At 56.8% G+C, this 19,002-nt stretch overlaps 1 protein-coding gene across 4 annotated transcripts in view; it reads left to right on the forward strand.

Moving 5' to 3' along the window:
- The window catches only part of SLC29A1 (solute carrier family 29 member 1 (Augustine blood group)), a 13,346-nt gene extending 3,227 nt beyond the window's left edge, over positions 1-10,119 (forward strand). The window contains exons 1-14 of one of the 4 annotated variants that reach the window (XM_040643535.1): positions 108-239; positions 2,412-2,521; positions 3,684-3,766; positions 5,787-5,868; positions 5,972-6,174; positions 6,265-6,404; positions 6,701-6,835; positions 6,937-7,034; positions 7,191-7,269; positions 7,736-7,833; positions 8,081-8,189; positions 8,435-8,520; positions 8,865-9,064; positions 9,379-10,119. In XM_040643535.1, coding sequence (XP_040499469.1) covers positions 3,738-3,766; positions 5,787-5,868; positions 5,972-6,174; positions 6,265-6,404; positions 6,701-6,835; positions 6,937-7,034; positions 7,191-7,269; positions 7,736-7,833; positions 8,081-8,189; positions 8,435-8,520; positions 8,865-9,064; positions 9,379-9,490 — 1,371 coding nt within the window. In that variant the 5' untranslated portion in view covers positions 108-239; positions 2,412-2,521; positions 3,684-3,737 and the 3' untranslated portion in view covers positions 9,491-10,119. Of the gene's footprint in view, positions 1-107; positions 240-2,411; positions 2,522-2,997; positions 3,097-3,328; positions 3,478-3,683; positions 3,767-5,786; positions 5,869-5,971; positions 6,175-6,264; positions 6,405-6,700; positions 6,836-6,936; positions 7,035-7,190; positions 7,270-7,735; positions 7,834-8,080; positions 8,190-8,434; positions 8,521-8,864; positions 9,065-9,378 lie in introns of those variants that run through there. The other 3 variants (XM_040643534.1, XM_008691862.2, XM_008691863.2) reach the window with 3 other exon arrangements.
- The last annotated feature ends 8,883 nt before the right edge of the window (positions 10,120-19,002 follow it).

Consider the following 19,002-nt stretch of genomic DNA (forward strand, 5'->3'; position numbering starts at 1 on the left):
GGGGGGGGGGGCGCGAGCGCGGCGGCTCGGGGAAGGGTGGGGGGGCTCGCGTCCGGAGCTGTTTGGGGGGAGTAGCTGGGGCGGGGCCGCGGCGGCGCGGGCGGGTGTGTGGGGGGGCGGGCTGCGGACGCGGACCGGGGCGGGCCCAGCGGAGGGCGGGTTTGAATGTGCTCGAGCGGGCGCGGGAAGCTGCCGAGAGGGCGCGCGGATCTCGGCGCGGTAGGACTCCTTCCTAGCAGGTGCTGCCCGGGCCGAGGGGCCGGGGGGCCGAGGGGACCGGGAGCTGCAGGCGCGGAAGGCGCCTCTTCCCGCCGCCACGAGGGCAGGGAGGCCGGGCCTGGCAGCTACGCGGCGCGCAGAGGGAGCGCCGCGTGGGGGCCCCGCTTCCCCCGCGCAGAGCGTGCGGAGCCGCGCTGCACGTGGCGCGCCGGGGCCGGGGCGCGTGGGGACTCTGCGGAGATCGCGACCCGAGCGGGGCGTGGGCGGCCTGGCTCCTGGGCCTGAAACCGGCTGTCGCCGAGCTGACCTCCGCAAGGGGCGGGCGAGTAGATGGGTAATCTCGATGAATCTTGTCGGTGCAGAAGAGGGGCCGCGCCGGTAACTGCGCCGGGTGGGGGGAATGGTAATGAGGGCACGTAGCTTGAAGGTGAAGGAGCTGTCTGTTCCTCGCCTCCCCTTCCTGGGCGCATCCTCATTTACTCCCAGAGAGGAGCCTTCCTTAACTCAGAACCCCTGGTTTCCTTCGGGGGAGCGGGAGCAGGGGTGGGTAAGGGCTGGTCTCAGCCCTGCCTTTCACCCTTCTTGCGGCGGCCCCTTTGCGCATTCCTCTCAGTAACGTCCCACTTGCCCTTCTGCCTGTTGAGTTCTCCGTGCCAGGATGTGTGTGTTATTGGGGGGGGGGGTGCCTTACACCTGAAGCTCTTTTCAGGCTGGAGATGACCTCAGCCACCACCCTGTTTTTCCCCTCATCTCCCAATATACAAGGCTAGCTGGGAAGCAGCCTTTATACCTACCTCCCCACCCCAGAAGGGGGCTAGAATAAGCTGCACATTGAGTTGGAACTCCAGTGCACCCATTCACTAGCTCTGTGACATTAGACAAGTGACTCGACCTCTCTGAACCTCAGCCTCCTCCATCTCTTCAATGGAGACAATTTAGTACTAGCTTATGGGTGGTTGTGAGGGCAAGAGGGGCTATCTGCAGGTAGTGGCTGGCCCCACACACCACCCCAGGGAGTAGAGAATAGGATGCTACCGCAAAGGTATGTCTAGAAGCTGGGGTGCATGAGAGGTGCTGGGGGTGGGGAGGTGCTCGGTGTGGTGGTTACTTTCAGGGTTCCATCCTGGCAGGCCAGGGCATGGCTGCAGGGACACCAGATGCTCTGAGCTGGTATCAAATCCCTGGTTGCTTCTGGGCAAAGGCAGGCAAGACCAAATACCTGGGCTGGCCAGCTGAATGTCAGGATGTGGGCAGGAGGAGAGGCTCCCCTGGAGTTGAACTGTGCCCAGGACTGAGGTGGGGACGGCTGCGAACATGAACAGAACGTGGAAGGGTAGCTGGGGGAGAGGGCAGAAATGAATACTTGCCCCAGCCTCTGGCAGATATTACTAAGGAAGGGGAGATACTCTATTCTCACCACCCCAGCTCCCATCTGGTTTTTTTTACTGCCAGGAATCTTGCCTGTGGGGGCCACGGGGTGGAGCACAGGGTGTGCTGAGGTGTGAAGCTGGGAGTTCCCCTCCCTGCTACCTAATAGCAAATCTGAGTCTTGAGCCTTCTCTGCCTACCCCCCAGGGTAGAGCCTTCTTGCCCCCATCCTTCTTGAAAACATAAAAACTGTTGTTCACCACTCTGTCTGTCCCCAGTGCCTAGAACAGTGCCTGGCTAGCATGCAGAGGTCCTCAGTCAATATTTGTTGTAAAGATGAATGGGAGACACCCTCTGCCTCCATCTGGAGGCGTGTGGGTGTGCTCCTCGTGTCCCCGCCCTACATCTCCCGAGAGCCCTGCAACCAGGTGTGGGCTGGGGGGCTGAGGAAGGCCTTTGGAGAGTTCGGAGTTCACCCAGGGAGGGGTTGAAAGGAATTGTGGGGAGGGGTAGAAAAGCCCATTAAGGGTGTTGGGGGTCCCTGGCGGTGTGTGTCTGGTATGTGTCCGCATCTGCCTGTCTCAGGCTGGGACCTGGAGCACTGGCTGTACCTGTGAGCTGCCCCACCCCCTCAGCTCCCCTACCGAGACCGCGGTGTCTCTTATCTGCCAGGCTAGCTACAGAAGCAGTTTTTATCTCCTGGTTGTGTGTGTCTGTGTGTAAGAGGCTTCTCAGAATGGGGCCAATCCCTCCCACAGCAAGGCCTGCGGGGTTCTCTCCCCATCCGCCCTCTGCCACTTTATTCATTCTGGACCCTTCCCCAGGGGGAGCCCATGGACAAGGCCTGCTGCCAGAGCCTGAGCTAGGACCACCTCCCAGGGACTGCCCAGGCCCCCTCCGCTCTGACCCTTCTGCTGGCAAGTCTGGGCATCCGGTGAGTGCTGGCCCAGGCCCGGGCCCAGATGGGTGGGGAAGCCAGTCCTCACCCCAAAGAGCAGACCTGGCTCCAGGGCTCGGCCCGCACGTGGGGGATGAGCCCGCACACGCCTGCCTGGCTTTCCATGCCTCATCGGATGCCAGGGTGCCTCCCCTCCACTAGCGGGAAGCAGGAGGGGGATACTGAGGGTGGAGGCAGGAGCTTTTGGTCAGGCCTGTGCCCCTACTCCTCCAGCCTTCCCTTCAAGTTTGCCCTCCGAAAGGGGAAGAGGACAGGGGCCTGGGAGTGAGTCAGAGAGGAACCGAGGGGGGATGGGGTGACCCTGAGGCCAGCACTGGGGATCGGGGGAGGGGCAAGCTTGGTGTGGGAAGGGCTGCGTCCCCACATCATGGTGAAGTGTTTTCCTAGAAAACTGGCCAGGAACTAGGAAACCCTTGGGCAGTGACTGGAAAGGAAGATTAAAGTGCCACAAGCGTAGAGGCTGGAGTCTGGGGTGCCTCCAGGAGGGGACAGACTCTCCAGGGCCCACTCTTGCCATGAGTGCAGGGCCCCCTCCCCCAGAGGGTGTGAAGGTCAGACTTGCAGAGAGGGACCTGGGCGTGCGGTGGGGGGAGGCATCTCTGGCTTCAGTCCTCTTCCCTGTGGCTTTTGCTGCTGCTGCTGCTGCTGCTGCTGCTGCTGGGAATCTGTTTGCTTTGTGCCCTCCCTCCTCCCTCCCCTCGCCCTCTTCTTCTCTCTGACTCCTGTTTCCCTCCTCCAGTCCCTCCTTCCCTCCCATTATCGGTCCAGTCCCTGACCCCTCTCATCCTCTTCCCTTCCTTCTTTGCCAGTCCTTCCCTCCCTCTCGCTCATACTTCCTCCTCCTCCTCTCCTGCTCGCCACTCTCCTGTTTCCCAGCTTACGAAGTGCTTCAGCTGCCGGATAAAAATAGCGGTGGCCAGGCTGGGAGCCAGGTAGAGCCTGAGCGGGCAGGGGCCGACAGCACTGGCCACAGGGGTCAGATTGAGCAGTCCCGAGGGGCAGGGCCGGGAGGGGGGCCTTCTGGACTCTTCATCTTGCCCGCTCTGTGTGCCCTGCCCGCTGCCTACCCCACAAGAGCCTAAAGAGGCCTATGGGGAAGCAGGGCCAAGACGTGGCCTCACGCTGCTTCTGCCCCCAGCAAGCGCCAGAAGGAGGGAGCACTCAGCCAGGCAAAACCGAGAACGCCATCACCATGACAACCAGTCACCAGCCTCAGGACAGGTACGGGGACCTGGGCTGGGGATCCAGGGGAGCGGAAGTGGGTCTGCAAGGGGCTGGGTGCCGTGTCCTTTGGAATTTGGGGTTTCCCCTGCTGACCGGCCTTCCAGCAAAGTAGCTGTGAGTCAGGTCTGCCCGGGGGGTGGGGGCCATGAGTGTCTTAGCTGGGGTGTCTGTGGGGAGGGCCAGGATGGGTGGGTGGTGGCAGCCCCTCCCTGGACTCTCAGTGTTTCCACTGTTGCTCTCCCGCCAGCTAGCAGCTTCCAGCTCCTCCTCCCATCACTCTGGGGAAATATTTGGCGGCACCCCTCGTTCCAGAGCACATCTGGCAGAACTGCCCTCTTCCTCCTGCCTGGCCTCGAGCCTCTGCCTCAGATGACCCTGGCCCACCCTGGTCCTTGAGCTGACCTTCCTCTCACTTCCCCACCCCTGGAATCTATAAACTCCTTTAAGTTAGACCCACCACCACGATGGTACATATGTGTTTGGTGGAGGTGGGGGAAGAGGCTGTGGCTTGGTTTAAGCTCTCCAAGGAGTCTGGGACCCAAGCTAGTTGACGAAGCCATGCTGCAGTCCAAAATTCCTTCAACCCAGGCCCCCCAACCCCATCCCCTCGCCCCCGCTCATCCCATCTTCCTCCTGTGCCAAAAGGCCACAGAACTAGGCCACTTCTGGCGGTGGCACCTCGGGCACGTAGCTCAATCTCTCTGCGACTGTTTTCCCACCTGTGAAATCGAGGTGGGGCTTATTTGGATGGGAGGGAATTTAAGGAGACCTGGTAAGTACAGGCCCCAGGTTGGGTCCCTCCCTGTCTCCTCCATTCCCAGGCTGCCGGCCCTGTCAGAACCGTCAGTAGCTGTTTTCTGAACGCCTCTCCCTTCTCCATGCACCTTGGTGCCCTCGCCCAGCCCTGCTCTGACCTATTCTGGGCAGCCTTGGCCAGGAGCTTCTCCCTTCATTCTGGGCCTCTGAATCAAGCCCTTAGCTTAGTTGTGTTCTTCAAGGTTGCAAGTGTATGAGACCCGGGGGGCGGTGGGGGGCGCTGCAGTTGCAGTGGCTTGGACCTCCCCACTCAGGGGCACTCACCTGGGCTTTCCTGTGTGTGAGGCTGGGCCCTGCACTCTGGCCAGACCTGTTTCTTCCCTGCCTTGGGCTTTGTCCCTGCCACGCTGTGAAGAAAGCAGGCGTTGGCTGTGGGGAGGGTATGGCGGACACATCGGGAGAGGGAGACCATGTTGGGAGGGCCCAGGGCTGCCTGGGGGAGGCCGGCCCATCCCACACAGGCCCTGAGGTGTGGGGCTCGGGGCCAATTCCCTGGCCGGAGCTGGGGCGGCACCTACTTACTCTCTGCGGCCCGCATGACGTCCAGTGGCCCGAAACCAACACCGCCTGGCCTCCCCTGTGTGGTGGGACCTACAAAGCTAGTTTTGTCTGGGCTGGGGAAAAAACAACTCGCTCACTTCCCAGCCACCCCAAGTCACCCCGCCCTGCTGTCCCACCAGGTCCAGAGTGGTCTGGGAGTTTCTTGACCTCAGACTCCTCTTTGGGGAGCCACACAGTGCCTGCCCAGACGGCATAATCACTTCCAGCCTGCCCGGTGGGGGGGGAGTCACTTTGTTTGCTTTCTCGCTCCCCCACCCACCCCCAGCCTTTAGCAGGATTTCCAAAACCACCTCCGGATGTGTGGGTCACACTGGTTCCCAAGCCTGCAGGGTCCCCCGAGTCTTCGGGGCTGAGAACCAAGGTCTTTTTGGCCATGCCTTTCAGTCCTGTGTCCCTGCCTGGTCCTCCCCCTGCCCCCACACCCGTGGGGGACTTGTCTGCCCTTTTCCCTATCCCAGGATGCTTTCCCTTCCAGATAAATCCATAGGAAGACTTGGGCACATGGACATAAACACGGGTGCCTGTGTCCTGCGACAGCTGGAGACCCCGAAAGTTGGGGAGGGAGGAGCTTCTAGTTTTGATCTGGGAAGGAGGGTGGGATGGTGGGTCATTGGGCCCCTTTTTCCTCTCCCATCCTCAGGTACAAAGCCGTCTGGCTTATCTTCTTCGTGCTGGGTCTGGGGACGCTGCTCCCGTGGAATTTTTTCATGACAGCCACTAGGGTGAGACTGGGGGGACTGGGCTCCAGGGGGCACATAGGGCCTGGCCGTGTACTTGGGAGCTCCAGGAGAGATGTCTCAAGGCTTCTGTCTGCAACCCCCACAGTATTTCACAAACCGCCTGGATGAGTCCCAGAATATGTCCTTGGTCACTGCCGAGCTGAGCAAGGACATCCAGCCCTCAGCCACCCCCACAGTGCCCTCCCCGGCGCGGAACTCGCTCAGTGCCGTCTTCAACAATGTCATGACGTTGTGTGCCATGCTGCCCCTGCTCTTCTTCACCTGCCTTAACTCTTTCCTGCACCAGAGGTGAGCGCCCGGGGCCCCGGCCTGACCCCTCGCTGCCTCTCGCTCTCCCTGGGCTGAGCGCCCGGCCTCACTGCCCCGGCCTCTGGGCAGGATCCCCCAGTCCGTTCGGATCCTGGGCACCCTGGTGGCCATTCTGGTGGTGTTCTTCATCACTGCCGTCCTGGTGAAGGTGCAGATGGACGCCGTGCCCTTCTTCGTCCTCACCATGATCAAGATCGTTCTCATCAACTGTAAGCGGGGCTGGGAGGGGGCAGGGATCCTCCCACATCCCCCCACCCTTCCTTCAGACCCACAGTCAGCCGGGAACGGAGCCCCTTCCTCCCTCTGGATAAATGGATGCCGTGGGCGGTCAGGGCGCCAGCGGCCCGAGCAGGCATGGACCAGGGCTGGGAGGCAGGGCAGAGAGGGCCCTTTGGTGTCAAGACTCCACTGGGACCTGTTTTCCCACGGGCCCCCAGCCGCCCCCAGCGGAAGCAAGTCCCAGTCTGCTCCCTGTCCCCTGCTGACGCCCACCTCGTGTCCCCAGCGTTCGGCGCCATCCTGCAAGGCAGCCTGTTCGGTCTGGCTGGCCTCCTGCCCACCAGCTACACTGCCCCCATCATGAGTGGCCAGGGCCTGGCGGGCTTCTTTGCCTCCGTGGCCATGATCTGTGCCATTGCCAGTAAGTGCTGCCGCCTGTCTGCCCGCCCGCCTGGTTGTTGGGGTTGTGGGGGGAGGGGAGGGAGCGGACGGAGCCTCTGATCACTCACATGCTCCTCCCAGGTGGCTCGGAGCTGTCAGAAAGTGCCTTCGGCTACTTTATCACCGCCTGTGTGGTTATTGTTTTGGCCATCGTCTGTTACCTGGCCCTGCCCCGACTGGTAAGCAGGTGGAAAAAGCCAGAAAGCCGGAGTGGAGGTGGGGTTGGGCAGTCCAGGGCTCCGGACCAGTGGTGTTCTGGGACCCAAGCCTGACGTAGGGGGAGTTCTGGAGCTTCCACCTCTGAACCCACCTCCCCCGTGTCCCTCACGTGGTAGGAATTCTACCGCTACTACCAGCAGTTCAAGCTTGAAGGGCCTGGGGAGCAGGAGACCAAGCTGGACCTCATCAGTAAAGGTCGGAATCACCTGCAGAAGCTGAGGTGAAGGGTGACCTGCCTGCAGAGGGTGGCCTGGGCAGAGAGGGCAAGAAGGAGTGTACCCTATTTGCTGGCAGTGATAAGCCAGAAGCCAGAGGGACTGGGGCTGGGGTGAGGGGAGCAATAGGAAATAAAGGCTGGGAAAGGTGAAATGAGGGGAGATGCTGGATGCCCTTGAACGTCTGAGGGCAATGGGAAGCAATTTCAGATTCTTGTAATAGGACCTGAGGCTCCTGGGAGAGGTCCGGACCCCTGGGACCTGTGTTGCGCGATTTACAGGTCTGGGAGGTCTGGGCTAGGTGTTAAGGTGTGGCTGTGCCCCGGGTAAGGGGTGTCCACCCCCAACCAACCCCAGCCCTTTTGGGGGAATGTTTGCGTCATCTCTTGTTCTGTCCTCCCCACAACTTGATTCTCCCACAACCTGTCACCCCGCCCCCCCCCCAGGAGAGGAGCCAGTAGCAAACAAAGAGGAGTCCAGAGTTCCAGCCCCCAGCTCTCAGCCTGCCAACCAAGGCCACTCCATCCGATCCATCCTCAGAAGTGTATGTGGGGGCACGGGTGTTCTGCCTCCTGCCCCTTACCCTCTTTTTCTCCTACATTTGCCCTTCCCAGCCCGTGCACTGTTCATCTGCTCCCTTTCCTGCCCGAGACTGGCCACTCCCCTGGATTCTCGTGTGTGTGTGTGTGTGTGTGTGTGTGTGTGTGCACGCGCGCACCAGGGGTTGGGAATTCTGGGCTCCTTGTTGCATAGCCGCCATGAAGACATGGTTCTGGGTCCCTTTCCACCAGATCTTAGTCCCAGCTCTCTCTGTCTGCTTCATCTTCATGGTCACCATTGGGGTGTTTCCAGCCGTGACCGCTGAGGTCCAGTCCAGCATCGCTGGTACCAGTGCCTGGGGTGAGGACACTGTGGGTTCCCAGGATAGGGGCAGACCGGGGCTGGAGCAGGTTTGGGAGTGGGGGAGAGGGGGAGCCTGGGCTTCTGTCTCCCCGGCTAAACTCTCCTGGCCCATTTGCCCTTCCCCGGGCTGGAAGCATCTTCTCCATTTTATACCTGGGGAAACTGAGCCCCATTGAGGGTTAGAGTTGCTCAGTCTGTCTCTCTGGACCTAATAACCAGCCCTGACTCGACTCTTCTTCCAGGAGATTACTTCATTCCCGTGTCTTGTTTCTTGACTTTCAATGTCTTTGACTGGTTGGGCCGGAGCCTCACGGCTGTATTTACATGGGTAAGTGGGCACCCAGCCCCTGTGCGAGGGAAGAGCTCAGCCAAGAAAGTATGGTGGTCAAGGGACCATGCTTTTTTAAAAAACCAAGATATAATCTCCATATAGTAAGTTGTACAAGTGTCAAGTGTACGGCTTAATGACCACACGCGCGCGCGCACAGGCACCGCTGCAAAATCACCAGCCAGGTCAAGATGCAGAGCATTTCCAGCACTCGCGATTGCTCAACCATGCTCCCTCACAATCAGTCTGCCCCAAGGGTAACCACATCCAGTTCAGATCCTGAGGGGCCCCAAATGGAGCGCTGGGGGCCAGCCCAGGCTGAGGCGCCGCCTGTTCCCCCGTAGCCTGGGAAGGACAGCCACTGGCTGCCAAGCCTGGTGCTGGCCCGGATGTTGTTTGTGCCCCTGCTGCTGCTGTGCAATGTCCAGCCCCGCCGCTACCTGACCGTGGTCTTCGAGCACGATGCCTGGTTCATCATCTTCATGGCTGCCTTCGCCTTCTCCAATGGCTACCTCGCCAGTCTCTGCATGTGCTTCGGGCCCAAGTGAGTGGAGCCTGGGTGGCATTAGGCAGGGTCTAGAGCTCCAGTGGTGGCCACCCCGTGGAGGAATAGAGGGCAACAGGAGACTCCCTGATCCTGGAGGGACATGTAGGTGAAGGGGTCGTGGTAGACGGTGGGGCAGCCAGGGTCCCCAGGTGGAAACATGGGAAGGGGGGACATGAGTCCCAGTACACATTCCCCCAAGAGGGAAAAAAGCCAGACTGGAGGTGGGAAAGTAGGATGGTCATCAGCAGGGGGGATGCTGGGGGTGCTGGGGTGTGGGCAATTCTGAGGAAGCCTTGCCCTCCCGCCTTTAGGAAAGTGAAGCCGGCTGAGGCAGAGACGGCTGGAGCCATCATGGCCTTCTTTCTGTCTCTGGGCCTGGCACTGGGGGCTGTCTTCTCCTTCCTGTGCCGGTCTATTGTGTGACCATGGATGGATAGAAGGACTGCACTGACCACCTGTTCCTGCGCCCTTTCTTCTCCTTCAGGGATGGGCAGGGGTGGTCTGGAGGTTTGCTCTTTTCTCCAGCTTCTGCTTTCTCACGGCCTGTTCTGGGCCTGGGTGTCCAGGCCCCGAGGAGGGAGCCTCTACGGATGGACAGTGGGGACATTGTGAGCCTGAGGGTCAGAATATAGGGAGGGCATGCGGCTCTGCCTCTGCTCAAGTCCTCTTCAGCCCCCCCTCCCCACACTTGGCCCTGACTGATCCCTGCTTGAGCAGGGCAGCGGAGACTGCTAGGCTGAGAGAGAGAGAGAGAGAGAGAGAGAGAGAGAGAGAGTATATGCGTGTGTGTCCATCTGTTCATCTGCCTATATACCAGCAGTGGCTAGGGGCCAGGACTGTCTGTCTGAGGTCCCATCTGATAATATTTCCATATTGCCCCCATGTGCCTCCTCCCCCCACATCTCTGTGTCCCTCCCCTGCTCCCCCTGCCTGGTTCCTACCAGTCATGCACTCTGTACAGTTGCCATTTTACTGCCTTTTTTTTTTTTATATTCAACAGAAACCAGGTGCCTTCAGAGGCTCTCTGATAAAATAAACCTTTTTTTTTTTTCTTCCACGGCTCCCTGTGTCCTCCAACCACAGCTCCATGCCCTAGAGAGGGCAGCAGGATGGCAGCCTGAATCTGGGGGATGAGCATTACCCAGCTGAGCCCTGGCCAGCACTGGGCCTGTGTCCAATGGTGGGGGGGAGGTGAGGGGGGTGGTGGCGTCTTCTTAGCCTCAGAGGGGCTGCAGTGCCCCCTGCTGGGGCCCCAGAGGAGGGACAGGCCTAGAGCCTGGACACCCAGACTGCTGGCTGAGACAGAAAAAGGCCATTTTTTTTCTTTGAGGCTCAATTCCTTCTTTCACAGGACTAGGGGTAGAGATAGTGCTTTGTCTTTCTTTTGTCTTCACTGCCACCCTCACTGTCCTCAGCCCCGGGAATAAACCTGTGAACCCGGGCCACTCCCCCCACCCCACGAACATCCCCTCCCCTGGCTGCACTCCCACACCCCCAGGCAAGAAGAGGCTGCAGCCCCACCGCTGTCCCCTACCTGGCACTCTGCCCTGACACCTGGGGAACATGGGGCCTATGTGTCCTGCCATAGAAACTGGCCCCCCTCCCCCTTTCTTCTCCAGCTCGCCTTGGGAGGGGTGGGATGGTGTGGGACTGTAAGGGGCCTCCACGGAGGGAGTGCTGCTGGATCCCCCTTCGTAGAAATGACTCTTCCTGACTGGAAGTGGGACCAGGGTTCTGGCCACACGCTGACTCTGGCTACAGCCCAGACGGCTCACTAATCCCTGACCCGCAGATAGCTACAAATTGGCACCTCTGTGAGGGCTTTTGTTTCTCAGTTTAATTTAATTGAAGGCTTCAGGCCTCATTAAGAGCTCTTAGCACATTTTTAAGGCTGTTTGATGAGCTCTGAAGTTCTCAGGGGGTAGTTAAGCGTAGCATTGTACGGAGAACTGGAGTCCGTGGGCTCCAAGGGTACACTTCAAACCAAGGTATATATCCGAGGCCGGCGGAAAATAAGGTACCCCTTTCCTGTCAGATTCAAAAGCAGGGGTTCCCGGAGTATGTCCCAGTCTTTGCCGTTGCCCTTTGGCACTGAGGCAGAAATAAACCCGTGCTTTTCGCCTTCTCTCCCTCAGCCCCGTCTTGACCTTCCCGTGGTACCCCAGCCTGAGAGTCCTGTTGGGCTCCTTCCTTGGCACCAGCAGCCCCTCAGGGACTCTGTTTCTTCCCTGGGTTCCCTCCAACTGCCTTCCGCCTGCTCTTTCAGGCCTCCAGTCCAGGTGTCCTTCAGTCCATCCCGCACATGGCCACAGAATGGGCCAAAACCAAACGAATACTCTCCAGGGTACGCTGAGCATTTCCTGATTTCCCTCCCCTGCCAACAATGGCAGCCAGTTTACGCAATCCCTTCCCCTTCTGCACCGCAGGGCTTTTGTAACTTGGTGACCCAACGTTCATCATGCCTTCACCGTCCTCCGGCTACCAGACAGAACTCCCGGTTTTCGAGATAGGGTCTACATGCTATTCGTGTTTTCCCTCCTTCGGCTGCAAGTGCCTTACCCGGCTCCCAGGGGTGCTCACGACATTGTCCACCTGACTCCAGCTGTGTGGTGGCGCTCATTTCATTGCCTGTGCTCAAGGGCTAGAGATGGCGTTAAGTAGGTTGGTCTCGACCCCAGCAACGATTTGACAGAGGGAAAAAACAGATTATCACATCACTTTTCCTTCTTTCTGTACTCAAATAGCTGTTGGAGGGAAATTACTAGAATATCTTTTCCAAAAATGTTTCTAACGCAAACGCCGAAAATGGGCAGTCTCACCCTCGGTTTCTATTCTCCCGACCTCAAGTCTTCACCTAAAGACGAGCAGTGAGGGCAAGAAAATGTAGCTCCCGGGTCTGCCGCCCGCCCAAGCACAGTGATGGCTCCTGACCCCGGTAGGTGCTCTGAAGGCAACACCACCAGTAGGAGACAGGCCTCTACTTTCCCCCGAGCTCTGCTTCCTGTAAGGTGGGGAAGGGCTGAGCAGGAGAATCAGCTGGCTATCACGGACTCTGCGTGACCTGTGCTGGTCATCTCCTTCCTTCCGTGTGACATTTCTGCCTGAAGCATCAGTCTGTGCATTTAGCCGCTGGCCTCCCTGGGGTGGTTACCACTGCAACACAGACATTTCCCTTGTGTTTAGCGTTACATGGATGACTTGTTGGGGCTCTAAACATTTGAGAAGCTTAAGAGCCCCAGTAAAATCACCAGTAATCCTTAAAAAGATAGAAGTCAAGCCACTGGTATAACAAGAACTGGAACACATCTGTATCTGTTCTTTGAGGTGAATATGGAAGGAGCATGGTGAGGTCAGTATCATGGGTGGGGGGCTTGCAGGGAAAACTCCAGTTATGCGGAAAACAAATACTCAGAATGTTAAACTATGATAATGATTCAAAATGGATATGAGCAGAGAAATGCAGAATCATTTTAAAGAGATAGCCGTGCCTTCTGGCCAGCAGGCTCTGCCTGAAACCCGGAGTCTTGACACGCAGAAAGAGTGGTAGGCTGAGGGAAGTCAGCCAGCCGGTAGATCTGGCAGTGAGGCCCATCCGGTCTCCAGGGCAAGCTGGCAGTGGGTGTGGAGATGGGCACCTCACATGAATACAACCCGCGTCCCCCCTCCCCAACCCAGCAGTGCAGTACCCTAGCTGGGCTCCTAGCTCCTGCACAAGACCCCTCGAAGAGGGGAGGTGCTCACTGAGAGCCCTCTATAGCTTTGGCAGCCCTGGTGCTTGCTGTCAATGAGCCAGTTGGCATTCTGGCCCCAGACTACAGGGCAACTGCCAAATGAGTCAGCAGGACCCCACAAAGCGGGGGACCTCTCCAGGACCTGTCTATGGGGTGGGTTCCGATTCAGAGCCTAGGATTCCATCTCGGGCCTGCCAAGTACCAGCTGTGTGACCCCGGGCAAGTCCCATCCTCCCGGCCCAAGTCCTTCTTCAAACGGGGTGACCTATATATGTGGACTTGGCTAAGGTGATTTAGGGAGTCTGCGGGAGAGCCTGGATGCAAGAAATGATTACCCTAGAGACACGTGGCACCAAGAATCAATTAGGATGGGCCGCGGCCTAGTGCGCTCCCCGTCCCCCATGTAAGCGGCTCGCTGCTCCTCTCCCCAGCTTCAGTCCCCGGAGCCTTGGAGAACCAGACCTCATTTTCCCCCACAGTAGCCACTTCCAGTGCCAGCCGCCCCGCGGGTCCCAGGTTAGCGATTGACAGCCCAGAACTGTCAGAACCGAACCCGACCATGGCTGGGCGCGGGGGGCGGGACCACGGGAGCCGGGGTGGGTGGGGTCTGGTTAGCCCCGCCCCACGGCGGCGGCGGCGGCGGGGGTGGTGACGTCACCTGTCCCGCGTGCTGCGCGGCCGTTCACACCTGACCCCTGCCGAGTGGGAGACCGGATTAGGCGTCTTGAGGCCACCTGCGCTGCCCCTTAAGCCTGGGTGACCTTGAACGAGGCATTTTCCATCTCGGAGCCGCTCGTCTGTAAAGCAAGGGTAGGCACACTCGCGCTGCCTTTCTTTGGGCTATGAAACTCCGGACCGAGGTAGTAACAACTCGCTTTCACCTACCACTCTGGTCCAGCCTCAGTATCTAGTGGCCCCCCGTCTCCCAGTAACCCTATGCGGTGCTGCCCATTGCACTCCAGAAAACTGAAGCTGGAATGGTTGAAGGATGGAAAAATATTTTGTAAACCGCAAAACACCGGGTAAATACAAGTCTCTGCCTGTCTCTCTCTACCCATCAGATAAGCAGAGAGATAGATGGACTCGGAGAGATGGGAGAATTCCCAGATAGTGAAGGGGAGAGAGATACAAGGCCTCCTGTGTGTGACACCATAACGCAAGCCCGGTATACATTCCTCCCTAGCCTTCAAAACGTTGCAGAGAGTTCTCTTGTCATATACCCAAGGATCCCAAGCCTCCCAGGATCTGGAACTCCCATGTGATCCTCCTCAGGTGAAAGTAGCAAAGTCCTTCCTGATGTCTAACCCTAGTCCCTCCTGTTTGTGAGTTCCTCAGCACCCAGTAGCACTACCACAGCCCTGCCAGTCCCTTATCTGGGTGCAGGTGGACCAGGCAGGCACGGGGCCCAGAAATCCAGTCAGGTGAGAACTGTACATTGGGCAGTGACTTGTGCCTGGGGCGAGTCAGGTGGCAAGCAGAGTAGTTAAGTAGGTCAGGGTTGTTTGTGGTAGAACCCCCCCACCCCCCACCCCTTCCCCTGCCAGTAATTTACTCTGGGCTGAACTGATTTGGCGTTAAGTTTTACCTTAGGTGGACCTGGGAACACTGAACAATACACAAGACACGAAGGGACACCTGGTGGACGTCATGGCAGGAGCAGGACAATTTAGAGCTGAGTTGACAATGACAGGCAGGACTCAGTCACACCCCGTCTTAGGTCACTAATACTATGCCTTCAGAGAGTCAAGACACACTCATATGTGTATAAATAGATACTATATATATATATATATATATATATATATATATACACACACGGCTTAGATCATAACTCTGGCCTTTTCACTACTCCTCCCTGAGAAAAGTAGTTCTTGTCCATGACTTCAGCCATCAGTCTCTGTCTCCTGAACATTCTTTCTTTGGGGGCGCCTGGGTGGCTCAGTCGTTAGGCGTCTGCCTTCGGCTCGGGCGTGGTCCCGGGGTCCTGGGATCGAGCCCCACATCGGGCTCCTCTGCTGGGAGCCTGCTTCTTCCTCTCACACTCCCCCTGCTTGTGTTCCCTCTCTCACTGGCTGTCTCTCTCTCTGTCGAATAAATAAATAAAATCTTAAAAAAAAAAAATTCTCTCTTTGGTGCCCCATAACATGCCTAAAACAGACCCTTGGTCCCTTCCAACGCAGAGTGGTCCTCCTCCCCTGCCTTCAGGCCTCATGTTCCATCGTTCTGCCACAGAAAAGGTGAACACCGTGCCTCTTCCCTACCCCGGTGTGATCTTCCCACTTTCAGCTTTTGCCTTCTCCAAGCTGTGTCCCGTGGAGTCCCCATGTGTTTTTTTCTGTTTCTTTGAGCATCACAATTAACTGGCTTGACTTAATAGATTTAATATATTTAAACTTTTATGCAATAACTAAATAATATATATTTTTCTCAAGCATTTATGGAAACTTTTCACATATTAACCACATCCTAGGTTACAAAAGAAGTCTAAAATACAAAAGAGCCAGTATTAAACACATTGCATTGTATGTCTATAACGTAATTAAAAGATAATATAGGGGCGCCTGGGTGGCTCAGTCTGTTAAGCATCTGCCTTTGGCTCGGGTCATGATCCCGGGGTCCTGGGATCGAGCCCCATATCGGGCTTCCTTCTCAGTGGGGAGCCTGCTTCTCCCTCTCCCTCTGCAGCTCCCCCTGCTTGTTCTCTCTCTGTGTCAAACAAATAAATAAAATCTTTTTTAAAAAGATAATATAAAAATAATTGGAAATGAATACTTTTTTAAAAAGATTTTATTTATTTGAGAGAGAGAGAGCTTGAGAGAGCACAAGTAGGGTGAGGGGCACAGGGAGAAGCCGACTTGCAGGTCCTGGCTGGTGCAGCGTAACAAGAAATAAGAAATACAAGGATTAGAAAGTGAGAAACTGGGGCGCCTGGGTGGCGCAGTCGTAAAGCGTCTGCCTTCGGCTCAGGGCGTGATCCCGGCGTTCTGGGATCGAGCCCCACATCAGGCTCCTCCGCTGGGAGCCTGCTTCTTCCTCTCCCACTCCCCCTGCTTGTGTTCCCTCTCTCGCTGGCTGTCTCCCTCTGTCAAATAAATAAATAAAATCTTTAAAAAAAAAAAAAAGTGAGAAACCAAACTGTCATTGTTCTCAGATGATAGATAGGGTTGTACCTAAAACACAAAAAACAAATTAGAATAATAAGGTAGTTTGCCAAGTTGTGGGACCAATAAACAAAAGTCAATTGCTTTCCAAAGTCTTCAGGTAACCTAAAATGAAGGAAAATTGCCATTGCATCAAAAACAAAAAGTACAGTACTAACAATGAAGTGAGTGAAAGTTGTGAAAGAAATGTCTCATGTCCCAACTGAATGTGGAAACTGAGGCAGAGCTGGAGCCCAGGCTGGCCATGCAGACTGGCTCAATTGTCCAACCTCTCTGAACATCAAGTCCATCGGCCTGTGAGGATGTCAGTGCCAGGTATTCCCCACGGAGGTCAGAGATATAAGCCTCATGGAGCCGGGTAGAACCGGAACAGACAGGACCCATCTGGCAGCCACTGAGCGTGGGAAGGGTGCGTGTTCCAAGAGTCAAGGATCCAGAGCTACTCCCCATGCTTACACAATCCCTGAGGTCCTCATGCTTTGGGCTGCTTTATTCATCCATTGCCTCTTACCTTGGCAGCCTTCCTGATCCCCTTAAAGGGTCAGTGGTGCAGCCTCATTAGAAGAATTCCCAGCTGAGCAGCCCCTGAGTCTGTGCTCCAAGACTTCGCTCTGCTTTAGCTAGATCAGGGGTAAGTCTTCCCTGTACAAGGTGAGAGACTACATATTTCAGACTGCGCAAGCTACCTGGTCTCTGTGGCGCTATCAGCTCTGCCACTGCAGCATAAAATGAGCCAAAGACAACATGGAAGCAAGCAAGCGGGGCTATGTTTCAGTGAAGCTCTATGAACACAAATTCAAATTTCATGTACTTTTCACATGCCAAAATATTTTCTTTCTCTTGATTTTTTCAACAGTGTAAAAAATGTGAAAAACATTCTTCCCCATAAGCTATATAAAAACAAGCGACAGGCCCACCAGCTGCAGGCCACAGTTTGTCAGTTCTTGCTTCATCTGGCTACCCTCCAACAACAGAAGGCTGAGTTGGGTCTTTGCGGCCTGGTCAGGAACAAAGGGTATCTTGGGAACAGTGAGCATTCCAAGTGCTGCCGGAAATAGGATTCTGGAGATCTAGGGGGTTTAAGCTGTTTTTAATAGCCTTCAGTGGCTTCCCTCACTCTAAGTTAAGGTCAGGACGCCTTGGCATGGCATTTGTGGCCCTTGGTGACCCGAACCCTGCCAGCAGGGTCACTTTCAGCGCCTCTGCCTCCCTCTGGGGCTCCTAGGCTATGGCCCTTCTGTCAGGGCGGTGCCTTTCCATGCTTTTCCCTCTTCTGGGAATAGATCTGTGCCATGGGCTGGCTAGCCTTAGCCGTAAGCCTGCCCCCTTGCTCAGGCTGAGCTGGGAGTCTCTGATAATTCTCCCACGTTGCTGTGATTCACGCCTGTCCTGCAGCAGCCCCTTGTGGGCTGAAAGCTCCATCTTGTTTATGCATTTTTGCATTCCCAGGCACTTACTGTGGGGGCTTAAGTGAGTGTCAATGAGTGGGAGAAGGCTTCCAGAAGAGGAGGTAGAATTTCTGTGCTAGTACAAGATGTGAAAGCTTCCCATTAGAAGACCCCTGAAAGGTCTCTGATCCTAAGACTGATGACCAGGAGTGACTTCTGCTCTGCCCTGGACTTGGGACCTGGGGGGAGAGACAGCATCTCCACTCCATTTCTGGAGCAAGGAGCAACGGTTGGTGCAACAAAGGCTTTGAGCTGACTGATCTCACTGAAGCCTTGCTGTCCCAGTTGCTAGACTGTGGAGACTCACTTTCACCACTTCACAGGACCGTGGAATGGTGTGAATGCTCTTTGTGAACTAGGGAGATTTTTAATTTGTTAGACCCCTTCTGCCCAGAGGGAGAGAGGGTATGTTGAGGGATGACACACTTCCTTTGAGATTTTGATCAGAAACAGAAACCCTGGGAGATTCCTGGTAACAGCACCCTTCCCAAGCTCATTAACTTCCAGTATCAGGTTTTTCACACACCATAGGAAGGGGAACAGAAGAGTAAGGAGAAATGAAATTGTGGTGGCAGCGGGATGATGAGGTCTGGAGTGTGGGGCAAAGATAAGGAAAGGGAGGGTCCTTTGTTCTCTGGAATTTAACACATGAATAAAGAAAATACAAAGGAAGGAAGATGGGGGCACCAGGGCTGTTGAAGAAGGACTAGGGGTGGTGGTGGTTTTTTGGGGGAAACCCCTCCCCAGCATTCCAGTGGAGGACACTGTGGGCCAGGAAGGCAGCTGATGGACATCTACAAGGTCACAGAGCAGGAAGTGGCCATTCTCTTCCGGAGGGGCTGTGGGTCCGACAGGATTCCTAGATGGCGGCCTTGGATAGACAAGGACAGCTTCCCCTCCAGGAAGGCACGCAATAGGGGCAGAGCCAAGTGAGGTATGGCGTCCCAAAGCTCTTTGGGCAGGCTAAGGGTGTGGGGGCTTGGGAGCTCCGGCGCCACAGCTCAACCTCTGGCAGACTGCAGCGGGCTGCCCTCTGGCCAACGTCTTCAAGCGACTCCCTGCCACTCTGCAGGGGTCCCTGGAGACCCCCTCCTCCTCCGGTCTGGCAGCTGCAGGAGCGAAAAGGGCGAAAAAAAAATGAAACCAGACTGAGAAATGGCTCGATGTGCTCACGCAAGGGAGACTCATGTCTCAGTGTTCTACACACGTGGGAGACTGCAGGAGTTGGGGAGGGGTCCCCCGGGGAGGGGTCCCCCTTCCCATCCCCCCGCGGTGGCGAACGCATCCCCAGTCTCTGTTCTCTGAAGGCGGCGCCGGCACAACCGCCCCTACAGCCCAGGGCCGTGTGATTGATAGGGAAGGGGGGGGGTCAATCATTTCCTTTATGCTCCGTCCCACTCCCGAGGGAGTGCCAAGCTAGCTGGGCCTGGTAGGTGGAAAACAGGGTCCCGCCGCTTCCTAGGATAAACAGGATTGGGAGAGCCCACCTGCTCCTCCCCGGGGACCCCGGCAGAGTCGCATGGGTAACACAGCAGCTGCAGAGACGGCCCAGGCCGCAGAAGGCGGGGCGGGGCCTGGAGGAAAGGGGCGGGGCA

This window comes from Ursus maritimus, unplaced genomic scaffold, assembly GCF_017311325.1.
Source record: "Ursus maritimus isolate PB19 unplaced genomic scaffold, ASM1731132v1 scaffold_29, whole genome shotgun sequence".
Taxonomy (NCBI): domain Eukaryota; kingdom Metazoa; phylum Chordata; class Mammalia; order Carnivora; family Ursidae; genus Ursus; species Ursus maritimus.